This window comes from Apiospora marii (genome assembly GCF_038362585.1).
Source record: "Apiospora marii strain CBS 49790 chromosome Unknown utg000001l_segment0_segment0, whole genome shotgun sequence".
Classification (NCBI taxonomy): domain Eukaryota; kingdom Fungi; phylum Ascomycota; class Sordariomycetes; order Amphisphaeriales; family Apiosporaceae; genus Apiospora; species Apiospora marii.
Window position 1 is genome coordinate 2138228 of NW_027117372.1, and position 11999 is coordinate 2150226.

Sequence of the window (11999 nt, forward strand, 5' to 3'; positions counted from 1 at the left end):
CCACACATTCGCAGTGCTAGCGTTGGGGAGCCTTGTGCAACTTCATTTCTGGAACCACATCTTGCAACGTCCCTAGCCTATTGCACTTTCCCCAATGAGTACCGAAGAGATCGCCAAAGGCGTGGCTGAGGCTGAAGAGATCGACCCCCTGGGCCTAAATGTCGTTCTAGACAAGAGCCTGATGACTGGTAAGTGCCGTGCAAGGGCCAACAGTGTTGATAGAATGAAAGAAAGCTTTGTTTGTGATTCAACTATACTGATTTCCCATAGCCTTCCCCGAAGGTAGCACTGTGATCGAGGTCACACCGTCAGGTGCCAGTGCCTGGGTCAAGACCATCAAGATTGATATACAATTGCAAGATGGAACAGTTAAATCCTACTTCAAGAAGGTGCGTATCCAAGCTTTTGAGGCCATACATGCACACTGGCACTGACTGTGAGGCAAGGGAGCGCCTGGCAAGCGAGGTTTAGAGATGATGGAAGGCACCTACATATCTGAGAAGTTGATCCACTCCTTCGTCCCGGAACATGTCCCTGCACCGCTGGCTTTCGGGTCGTACGAATCGATCCCGAACATGCACTACTACATATGCGATTATGTTGACATGACCGACGACCTACCTGATCCAGTCAGGTTTGGCCAGGCTCTCGCCAAGCTGCATTTGAACAGCATGGGAAAATCCCCTACAGGCCAGTACGGATTTCCTGTGACGACCCATCTGGCCTTCGTGCCTAACGATAACACATGGACTGGTACATGGACCGAATGGTTCGCCAATGCAATGAGAAAGAGTAAGTCCGGCATGAAAAGTGACGAGCCTCCTCGAGACGATATAGATCCAGTCAAAGCATCTTTGGTTGACCTTCAAGTATTACAGTGCTCGAAGAAGAAGAGCGCTCCCATGGCCAAGACAACGAACTTGACCGGTTGAAAGATTCCCTATTCGCAAAGGTGATCCCTCGCCTACTGCGACCTATGGAAACAGGAGGCAACCGCATAGAGCCGTGCTTGTGCCACTCTGATGTCTGGCCCGGCAACGTCAAGCCCAATGCTGACGATGAAGTCATGATGTTTGATTCATGTGCATTTTGGGGCCATCATGAGTGTACCAACCCCAATTCCCACCCTAGACGACAGACGATTCTGACCACAAATTACAATACCAGCGGATCTAGGATGCTGCCGAGCACCGCGATATCGCATGGGCCGCGCCTATGTGAAGGAGTATTTCAAAAATATACTCCCGTCTAAGCCAGAGGAAGACTTTGAAGATCGCTTTGCACTTTATGCCATGTAAGTCGGATAGAAGGACTCCATCTCCTGTACTGTATTTCGCAACCCTCGTATCATCTCTGATTTGTTTGCATATTCAGGCGATATGATCTGCTTCACTCAGCCTTGTTCCCCAAAGAACCTCGATTTCGCGCTACTGCCATGGCGGAGATGCAGCGTTTGGTGGAAAAGTATCCAGAAGGCTTTCAGGAGCCTTCTGTGCTTTAAGCTGCCACATGTCGTATACCATCTTGCGCAGATCATCGACAATACATCAATACTGGCGATGTCCTTCAGCGGCAAATACTTGAAATTGAATGAAGATGGGAATTCTTTCGTATTTATAGCTTGAATATATGCTCGTTGTTCGTTATGTTTATGTCTGGCTTTTCCCTTTGATGTCTGTCGCTGTGCTTCTGCTATGAGACATTATAACTTGGCGAGTCAGCTCAAGGGTACTGAGCCTGTCTCGCTACCTTAGCTTGTTTCTCCGGTAGCAGCTGAACAACCTCCGCGAGATACCTCGTTCGGTCGACTGGTAGCCTCTCCTTCCTGACGGCTGCCCAGATATAACTTACTACAGTCTTTGTGACCAAGGGCGGATTCCGGAGAATGCTGGCTACATCAGAGGCAGACATCCCCTTATTGGTATGCCAGATGTGATATGCACGTAGCTCATAAGGAGAAGCGCAATCCGACTTGACCCTGTCAACGGGGTCGGCCGGCTGGTTCTCCTTTACGAAGGCAGCAACCCACGCTTCTGCGGTCTCAACACGCGCATCTCTAGGTCGAACCTCTCTTTCCGTTTCCGAGGTGGATTTGGCCGATGTTTTCGTACCGCCTCGCTTTAATTTTTCGTGAGCCTTTAATAGACGCCGCCTTGCTGCAGGGCTCAGTGTCTGGGGCTGATCGTCGTCCTCCTCTGGTCGCTCAGCCAGCTCCTCGTCGGAACTTGTTTCCAGTTCCGAGCCATCAGTCAGGCGGATGGGCAGGTCCAGCTCAGCATGATGGGGTGTTGGTGGACATGGATCAAGCTGTTTCCTATGATGCTCCAAAGCCGCATAAAGCTGTACTCCGGCATATGCGTCCGAAGCCGAATCTACAACAGATAAGTCAGCACCCTATCTATAATGGATTTTGGAGGGACTAATACTGACATATAACCTGATCCATGCTGAGGGGTCGTGCCCAATCACTCGATCGGACGTCGGTACCCTTGAACATTGGCAAATGAAGATACTGCTTGACCTGAGTAGCCAGAGGAATCAACTTTTTGTTGATGCTCTTGTACTCCCCTGTTCGTGAATATGTGACGAGCTTGTAGAGATGACTGAGCTCCATCAAACCTCGGGAGTCGATGTTCATGTGGGTGCGCAACCTCGTTGCATCACCCTTGATCCAGACGCCAACCTTTGTGATGTCGGGGTTTTCCATGATCTTCTTGAACATGCTTGGAATAAGATCATCGCCTTTGGGAAAACAGCCAACGTGGAATAGAGCAATGCGACTGGGACTGGCGAGCTGGATCAACGAGACATTACGCCGCACCCCTTGCGAGGCTCTGGCCTCGGCAACCCATTCGAGGTCAAAACCAAGGACCTTCTCGTTCATGAAGTACTGTTCACATACTCGGTCCGTAGTGTGTCGACTCTTGCAGTAATGCACCTTGACTGGCTGCTCCGAGCCATCCTCGCCAGGACCTCTGTACATCTTGTATGACCAGAAAGACTCGGGCGTCCCAAAGGCTGCCGACTTGGCAGCTCGGAAGAGTGGCTCGGAGACCTTCCACTCCAATGCAGGGTAAGGTATGTCGCTAGAGGTATCCTTGGATAGCACATCTTGATCTGGTGGGTCGAGCCCGAGAGCCTCCACGGCAGCTTCGTCGGCAGTGGCCGATGCATCGTTCGAATGTGTCGCGGGCACCTGGTATATATTGGATTGGGGATCCTCGGCCGCGGCCGCTGGGGGCGAGGCTTTAACCGAGAGACCGAGCCAGGACCATGATTTCGCGGATGTGGGCGAAAAGGAAATTCCTCGAGAAGGGTGCCATAGTTGCGACGAAGGGCTGCTGGTCATTCTGGAGCATCTGGAAATACTGTTCGCCAAGCCATAGTGGCGGTTAGTTGGCCGACGTCGCGAACAGGCAGCAAAAAAACACTTAACGCGTGTGGCTAAAGTGAAATGCGACTTACAGTGAAGCGCGATTATAACGAGGTGTTAGCGAACGTCGGGACGAACTCAGAGCGTTGCCGGCAGCCTCTGAAATTCCTTTGGGTATCATCGGGAAAAAGACCAAGACAGCAGCTCCATGTTGTCGGGGAACAGGGAGCTTATAGGTATACTGAGGTTGATGCAATGCACGACGGAGTGGGAGTGGGAGGGTGGTGATGATGTGCGCTGGCAGCAGGCAGACGCGCCCATAGCCAGCCGGGCCTAGAAGTGAGTGCTGATGCGCGCGCCGTGACTGGTTATTCGAGTGCCTGTTGGCGGCGCCTATAGCTAAAGCACCCGAGGGGACCTATCCAGGTATTGATGGGAATTGAATTTTAGCGGGGGGCTAGGCCTGCTGAGTCATCCTAGCCATGCTAACATGTGCCAGCCAGAGAGGACATTGGTCTGCCCGCCGACCTTCCTCAGCTCACACCCCTAGCTTCCAGCCAAAGTACGCCCCCACCACGGAACGTTTTCAGACCCAATATCAAATTGGCAGACAGCATCGCAGTCTAGGCGCCTCAAGTCGATCGCTCCTCAACTATTTCTAGAAACCATGACGGCCCCATCCACATCCCAACTCCTGCCTCTGGGTGCGTGCTTCTCCCATTGCTTTCGCGTTTGCGAAGCAAGCATTCGCCAGATATATAGGAGGGACGAGCTAACCGTGCTGCAGAACTCATCGACAAGTGTGTCGGCTCCAGGATATGGGTTGTCATGAAGGGTGATAAGGGTATGAGAGAAGCAACGTATATGCACCCGACGTGTGACCTGAGAACTGACCATGGTTTTGTGCGCAGAGTTCAGCGGCACTCTGGTGGGCTTTGACGATTACGTCAGTAAGTAGCATGCAGAGGAAGCTGTCCCCAACGCACCCAACGGCACAAGGCTGACACGACTATTAGACATGGTGCTGGAGGACGTAACAGAATTGTACGGAGAAAGACTCCATCCGTCCAAGCAGCGTCTGGGGATTGCTGACAACGACTTACAGTGACTATTCTGGAAACCACACCAAACTGGCCAAGATCCTGCTGAACGGCAACAATATCTGCATGGTGGGTTCCCCTTGTCCCTCGCAAGGAACGCATATAATTGACGCCCATCTAGTTGATTCCTGGTGGCGAGGGCCCTGTGGCAGCCTGAACAAACTACAGACATGGTTGAAATGGCAGGCATAGCCGGCGGATTACGGAGTTACTTCAACAGAGTCAAGTCACGGCGGAGTATCAGATGAAGGCAGCGGCCAATCAATGACAAATTAGGCATACTCTACCAGGAGTCGAAAACGCTTGGAAAGACGTGAATCCAAGAAGTTGGTCTGCAGTGGCCAAGATGTATTGCACATGATCTAAGCCCTTTGCCCTGCAAATGAAGAATTTCGTAACATGCAACATCCTGTATTACCCTTCGTGGGCACTGTTTAGTTCCGTGCCATAAACGCCGTTTCATTTTGCAAAAGCCAGAATTTCCCACGAACACAAGAACTCCGAGGCGACCCATTTCAGTCATGGAGTGGCTACAACATCAGGGACCATTGGGTTGATTGTCCTGGTTGCCAGCAGTGGCCATGCGACGTAGCTCGTACTCGCGGGTGAACTCGCGACCGAGTTGTCCGTACGAAGCTATAAGCTGCTTACAAACCTCAATGAATACCTCGCGTGGGGTGACGGTGCCGTCTGTCTGAACGCGGATCATGAGCTCGGGGACGTTAGGATGCGCCACTGCAAACGGAGTCTTAGCAATCTCGGAATGTGACATGAGCTATGGGCTAAACAAACCTTTGTACCCAGCCATGTGCACCTTCGGGTGCATCTTGAGGTGCTCGGAGATGAGGTTGCCAAGAGTATGGTCCTCCTTCATCAAGATGAAGTCCGATGTGCTGGACATGCCTGGTCATGGTGAGTTGGATGTCAAATGGCCGTAATGGGAGATATAACGGATTCTCACCAGCATATGGCTTCTCGTTGATTTTCTTCTCGTCATCACCGAGCAAGAAAAGCTCGAAGCTGTGGTCTTGGTTAGCCGGATCATGTAAAATGTCTGATTGCTAGATGATCATTCGAACAAGGAGTCAAGATTGTCGTGCTTGGGATTATTCATCTTGAATTAATCCGTAGAGAACTGCTGTTCCTCTTTGATGGCAGGCCGTGTTTCACAACTTTGAAGATGATTTCTGTTTCCACTTGGATGACTGGCAGTATGAGTGTGGCCGATATCTCTGGTGCATGCGAGGCAGGTGAGGCAGGTGCAGGCACGAGAAGAGTGATTGCCGAGTGACCCAAACAATATATGCTAGGAAAGCCCAAACTTTTGAAAGCGCCGAGATAACCTTTCTGTAAGACTTGTAATAGACATTTCTTTGGTGCTTCGGCAAGAGTGCAACAAGGCTTTGGATGTGACTCGAGTGAAGCTGCGATGGACTGTTGGAGCTGGCTTCGAACCAGCTTCACCTTCCGACCACCCCATCGTGTCATCAACTTCATACACCCTCCCCCAAAAGAAAAAAAAAAACCAGCGAGTAAAGAGACAAAAAGAAATAGGCCTGGCAACATTACAGGAGACTTACCGATCGGGGGCGTTCATATTGTTGATTTAGGCCGAGATGCTCTGGGGAAACCGAAGAGCTGCAGCAAGCAAGTGCGCCTCGAGGCAAGGCAAGCTTCCAAAAAATCAAATGACAGCAACAAACCTGGAAGCGGCAAGGATTAGAAATTAAATCAAGTTGAGAGGTAATAAGTCCAACTTGCTTGAAGTGCACACCAGTTGTGTTAAGCGGTGATGGAACTGGTCATGTAGCAAAGGCGGTTTGATAATAGATGAATGCAGATGACAATGAAATTGTAGAGGTACATTGATGATATGCAGATGCCTCCGCTAAGCGCAGGTACCAAGGCAAAGACAGCACGGCGCTGCTTGGATTGCGCTGGGTAAACTTCGGCAAAATACCCACTGCATTCAAGGCTGGCAGGTCAACGACTGTATTCACCCAAAGCCTGCATAACCAGTGCTCGAGGAAACTTTATGCAATTAGATGAGCATTTCATATCGCAACTTTTGATTGATTTTGGGGTTTTATCCATAATACTATCCGGCGCTTATAGGGGTGTGACTATGCGGATATCCGACTATGTCCTCCAACGCTGTTTTTAAGGGGCATGCCTGTTCCATACAGAGCAGGCGTGTATAAAGACAATGCACCAGGTACCTTACATAGTATCTAGCATCTAACATCTTCCACCTGACATCTAAAGTAATCACATCGCTAGGCGCTGCCATTTCCCATGCATTTCATCCCCATCCGCCGTCATTACAGACTCACAGTAACCGTCATATTGTTACTGAGGACCAGTAGCACCGGCGGCAACTCGTGACAAAGCACCTCAATGTCGGAGAGATACTTGAAGCTAGCGTCATCGTTCTTGCTCGTTCCCTCTTCGGGGATCGGCAGCGTGGTCAGGATCACGGCGCTGTCGCCACTGTTCTGCCTCATCAGCTCGTTGAGGATCAGATGCTGGGCCCGGCTCGGCAGGTCGTTGAAAGACAAGGGTAGGCTCTGCGCCGAGTATGTTGATCGCGCATCCGTCTCCCGGCTCGCGCCGAACTCGTATGCCTCCAGGAGCTCTGGTATATCGAGGTGCAAGTCGGGAAAGGGGCTCTGAGACGCCGAGTTTCTTCGCGATCGCATGTCGTGTGGATGAGCTTCGGGCTCAGCAAAGGTGAGACGTTGCCCACCACCGTCATCATTCTCTACCTTGGTCTCCGGCACCGGGCGGCTCGAGAAGCGGCCCATGGAAGAGGCTCGTGACATTGGTGGTCTCTCCGGCCTGGGAGTGCGCGTACCTTCTGGTTCGCAGAAGCTGATGCTGGGCCCTGTGCCATTCTCACCTGCGGTCTTCGCGTCAGAACTTCTGGTGGCAGAGTTTGGGTTTATCGAAGCTTGTCGGGAATGCCCCGAACGCCTTGGTTTCCGGGAAGATGAGGAAGTAGACTCTGCTATCAGTGATGGAGCTGTCAGGGTCTGTGAGCTCTCGGCACTTGGTGATAAGACGCTAGCCGTTTGGCCAGCTTTCTTATCCAACGAGGCTATAGAAGAAGACATGGTACCATAGCCCGACGGCACAACACCACTGTTTTGTCGCGAATGGTGACCTCTTGCTTTATCCGACTTCCTCGAGGCCTGCGGACTCTGAATGTCGCCAAGGCTTCTTCGCCGATTCACATGCAGTAGTGGACGACGCGAGGGCTCAATATCCTCCGCATCACCTTCGCTCAGCACCTCGTTGAAATCAGCGTCCGATGACGAAGAACTGGCCCCGTCTTCATCCTCGCTATAATAATATTCTTGTTGTGGCACTTGCTCGTCCAACATCTTCGATTCAAGGTGTTGAGTATGGATGCCAAAGTTGACTCCAAGTTTGGCGATCTTGGAGACCGTCGGCTTTTTGGGAAGTTCCAGCAAGTGCTGCAAATTCATGAATCGTGCAGCTCCATCTTCATTGTCGATTCTCGGGTTGGAGCCACGCCGCCGAGAAGCCTCGAGCATATCCTCGAGTGAAGAAATGCCTGCCGAGAGGGACATCTGTGCTGTTTCCTGTCTGATCCGCTGTAGCTCCTGCCACCACTCATTATCTTTCAGAAGCTGATTGACAATAAAATCGTTTTCCTGACTCTTAATCTTGCCATTGACGATATTCTCGTATGTCGTCAACTCCCCGGAAGCCAGCCAGAAAACGTGAACCTCGGCTTGGATCCTGAGCTTGTCGAGGAGAGCTTTCAGACGTGCTTTCTCTTGGTCCACCTCATTCTCGTACTCGACAAATACCAGAATACGAAGTTGGAAAACTTGCTTCCAATTCGGTACGCTGGACAGAATGTAACCGAGTTGTAGAATCAAAGTGTCTGGAACAAAAATGAGCCTCCGCGATGATATAGACATATGAGCGAAAACAAGCGTCAAGCATTATCACTTACAAGTGTCGAAATTGGTCGTGCGCACACTCTTTCCCTGGGCCGTAATTTCTGCAGACATTTGGATAGGCCATAGATCAATATACTTTTTCATGTTCGCGCCATCCTGCCGAGGGGTCTCCAGGGATTGGAAATTCTTGCCAATGGCTACATTCAAGCGATGCCTGTGAGCTAGGTCTTCGACTATCGTCATGTAGCTTGTGACCGACATCAGGCCTTCAGTCCTGATAGCATCGGTTGGGAGAAAACCCTCCAGGAGGCGAGCTGACGTGTCTCCACGACGACGTCCCGGTCTTTTCCCTTCAGCCTTGTCGCTCAATTTTGCCTTGAGAGGAGAAATTGGCATCTCTGGCAGACTCGCCAGTGGTCTTGATCTTCTGAGCTCATCCATATTATAGAAGCCAAGAATGGCAATGTTCGGTCTCATGCCGCCGAGTCCTGCAGAGAGGATCAAGTTCCTGACGCCCCATTCGATAGACGGAGACATTGTGAGCTGTACGAAAGCCTTGATTCTCGAATACTCGGTAATATATTTGGTCCAGGCCGCCTGTTGTAGTTTCGCCTCGTGGATTCCAGTATTAAAATCATCTGTTACGATGACATGGCCCAGAATATACAAAGACCCCTTTTTCATGGAATTGCAGAACTGAATAAGGCGCGTGTGGTGTCTCGGATCGTTGATCAGCAGTATAATTTGCGGCCTCCAAAATTTGATATGCTCCGGCTTAAGACGAAGCAGATACTTCCTTACTTGGTGGTAGATCAAATTCTGCGATACATCACCCCAGTGCTTTGGCGGAGATAAGTAATGGATCAATAGAAACAGAAAAACGAGAAGGCAAATGGCCGAGGCAGCATATGTCTCATCAATGAAGAACATGGCAACGGCAGAAAGGATACTACCGACGAAAGCCGACTGCCAGTTGAAGAATTTGAAGGCTGGGCGAAAGTTGGGAGCTGATCCGATCTTTAACAAGAAACAGGCCAGATTCATAACGAAAAAGGTCATCTATATGGCACCAGAAATTAGACGTTAACACAACTTGAGATCGGTAATATCTCTTACCTGGTATCCCATTGAGATGAGGGTAGCAATCTGGTTCAGATCAGCAAAGAAGGCCAACTGAGCAATGGCGTATGTGATCAGAACGGCGTTGATGGGTTCATCGCCACGCTTGGTACCCAGACCGAAAACCGAAAGGCCAGGAAGGAGCCTATCCCTCGCCAGGGCCTGGAGAAGTTTTGCAGAACCGACGAGACCCATCAAGGCAGAGAAGAATGTCACGGCACACTCGCCGGCTAGAATCAGAGGCGACCACACATTTGTGATGGAAATCACATTGGTCTGGAGAAGAAGAGAATCCTTAGTGACGCTTGCCGCCATGGATAGAATCACCAATAGGTAGAGGATCAGGGTAGAGAACATGGCCCATAGAGTTCCCTTTGGAATCGCTTTGCTAGGGTTGAGCAGATCCCCTGACATTGACGCCCCAGCAAAGATGCCCGAGGTAGCTGGGAAAAGGATCCCAAAAAGCTCCCTGAATCTGTCTAGTGACGTGTGATGCAGTGTCGGAGGATTTGGATGCAGGTTGGCCAGCAAAGTCTGGGAACTCAGCCCGGTGAACTCAACATTCAGTTGATCGTCCTTGAAAGGAGATCTAGCTATTGCCGATATGGGGATGCTGAGAATTGCAACAGCCAGAATGGCAAGTAAGCCATTACTGGCTCGAGAGAAGGCAGCGCTGCCCGCAAAACATAGAGCCGTGCAGACGACTAAGGCACAGGTCTGCATCAGATAGCCTTGCCAGTAGCCATCAGGCACAAGCGAGCCTAGATTGAGCTTGAGGCAGTCGATCAGACCGACCACATTCATGGCAGTGTTAAGCACCTGCGATAGGTAGAACAACACCCCGATCGATCCACCAAACTCTGGCCCCAAAGACCTGGAGATGAGGTAGTAGGCGCCGCCGCCCTTGACTTCGCCATTGGAGGCGATGGCGGATAGGGAGAGAGCGGTTACAAGATCGATAAAATACGCAACGACCAGCAAACCTGACCAGGGATGTCAGCTGTCGATGCATCGTCAGGGATTTGTTGGGGTGACACGAACCCAGGATGCCAAGCAGTCCGATTCGTCCAAGAATAGAGCCGAAACGCAGGAACATCAAGATGCTCAAAATGTTCAGCACAGTCGGAACATAGACGCCGGAGGCGACTCCGAGCTTCGACTTTTTGGCCGATGCCGAGCTTGACTCCACGGCATTTCCCATTTTGTCGTTACGAGAGTCCAAGGGCATGTTGATCCGTACTGTTTGTTTCAACCCGTCCCTCAGTCAATTGGGTGAATAGTTAGCTGCAGGAGATGGCGCATATTCGACCAGCGTTAACACAGTTCGGACCTGCAGGACCATGCGTTATGATAATAGAAAAAGCAACGAGACAGTAAGAATCAGTCGAAGCAGAGAAGAGAAAGAAAAGGAAAAGTCCAGCCTGCGCAGAGAAGTGAAGAAGGTGGTGATCGATCAAGATTCGTGAGCCATAAGTTGGAGAGCTGGACTATAGGGACAGTGGGTTGTTGTGCCCATGGGATGTCGCCTCCTCCAAGGCACCAATTGCATTGCCTGTCCGTTTGAGGAGGCACAGATGTCGAGGATGGTATCAGGTAACCTGCTCCATGTAGGCACGCAGTAGTGTATGCAGCATAGGAGGTGCAGCATCATCCCCGCACGCCTCCCCACGATAGGCCTGGAAGTTTACTGGGCACCGCTGGAGAATGAGTGCAAGCCTGCAGCCCAGAGCCGCCATGCCAAACCGTACTACTATTGGCGGGGTTGAGATCTCTCAACTCTTACTCCATGCACCTATTAGGCTCCGGTCGCAAAGCTCGGCAAGGGCCCCAACCAAGCCTTTTCCGACGTCATCTTGGTGCGTTAGGAAATGCTGCAAAGGCGGGGCGTCGGGGGCACCTCCATTCCAAGTTGACTGACTCGGAATCCCTAACCATTCTCTACATAGGTGCCAGAGACTCATTCATATCTGACCGCCTTACTCCATACTCGGCCAATAAACTGCAGATGTGAAGTTTTGTATGATCATGCTTGTTATGATATTAAACAATCTGCAAGTCGGTAGCCATAAGCCTCCTGAAAAGCCTCCTGGAGGCAATCGGATTAGATGGCGGAAAGGGCTTGCGGCTGCGAAGCAAGATCCAACCCAATCTCACAGCGGCTGCATCACATGCCGGTTGTTCACCGAAAGAAGAGATCAATGCAAAAGGGCTTTGCGAGCAATCACGGCTAATATAATACGTATTCCAGGTTACATTCAGAACATTAGGCTCTTGATGTTGTTTGTGATCCCACCCAGGTAGAAAATGCCTATGGATAAGATCGATTATGATGAGCTCTCAGAGACCTTGTTCGTGTCTTGAACCTACAGGCATCTTCGGGTGGTGGCTGTAAAGTCCTCCTGATCGATGTTTGCTGATGCCCTGTAGTGGCTCGGTTTTCAGAACGCCGAGCACCCGTTGCATGTGGTGGTGGTG

At 50.9% G+C, this 11999-nt stretch overlaps 5 protein-coding genes across 5 annotated transcripts; 2 read left to right on the top strand and 3 right to left on the bottom strand.

Annotated features, from left to right (window-relative positions):
* Positions 1 to 94: 94 nt before the first annotated feature.
* On the top strand, positions 95 to 1221 carry PG985_000688 (uncharacterized protein; the record flags this gene model as incomplete). The annotated part of the gene is made up of 5 exons (XM_066820457.1): positions 95 to 188; positions 271 to 389; positions 447 to 792; positions 879 to 1063; positions 1177 to 1221. 5 exons carry the CDS (start codon positions 95 to 97, stop codon positions 1219 to 1221), a joined length of 789 nt encoding a protein of 262 aa, XP_066691336.1.
* A 501-nt stretch (positions 1222 to 1722) lies between these two features.
* On the bottom strand, positions 1723 to 3349 carry PG985_000689 (3'-5' exonuclease; the record flags this gene model as incomplete). The annotated part of the gene is made up of 2 exons (XM_066820458.1): positions 1723 to 2372; positions 2431 to 3349. 2 exons carry the CDS (start codon positions 3347 to 3349, stop codon positions 1723 to 1725), a joined length of 1569 nt encoding a protein of 522 aa, XP_066691337.1.
* A 691-nt stretch (positions 3350 to 4040) lies between these two features.
* Positions 4041 to 4630, top strand: PG985_000690 (uncharacterized protein; the record flags this gene model as incomplete). Its single annotated transcript, XM_066820459.1, has 6 exons — positions 4041 to 4077; positions 4161 to 4217; positions 4285 to 4323; positions 4390 to 4417; positions 4479 to 4542; positions 4595 to 4630. The coding sequence occupies 6 exons, from the start codon at positions 4041 to 4043 to the stop codon at positions 4628 to 4630; spliced, it is 261 nt and encodes an 86-aa protein (XP_066691338.1).
* Positions 4631 to 5011: 381 nt separating this feature from the next.
* Positions 5012 to 6070, bottom strand: PG985_000691 (uncharacterized protein; the record flags this gene model as incomplete). The annotated part of the gene is made up of 4 exons (XM_066820460.1): positions 5012 to 5208; positions 5266 to 5376; positions 5435 to 5493; positions 6054 to 6070. The coding sequence occupies 4 exons, from the start codon at positions 6068 to 6070 to the stop codon at positions 5012 to 5014; spliced, it is 384 nt and encodes a 127-aa protein (XP_066691339.1).
* Positions 6071 to 6794: 724 nt separating this feature from the next.
* On the bottom strand, positions 6795 to 10752 carry PG985_000692 (solute carrier family 12 protein; the record flags this gene model as incomplete). The annotated part of the gene is made up of 4 exons (XM_066820461.1): positions 6795 to 8386; positions 8459 to 9464; positions 9522 to 10507; positions 10566 to 10752. The coding sequence occupies 4 exons, from the start codon at positions 10750 to 10752 to the stop codon at positions 6795 to 6797; spliced, it is 3771 nt and encodes a 1256-aa protein (XP_066691340.1).
* Positions 10753 to 11999: the final 1247 nt, after the last annotated feature.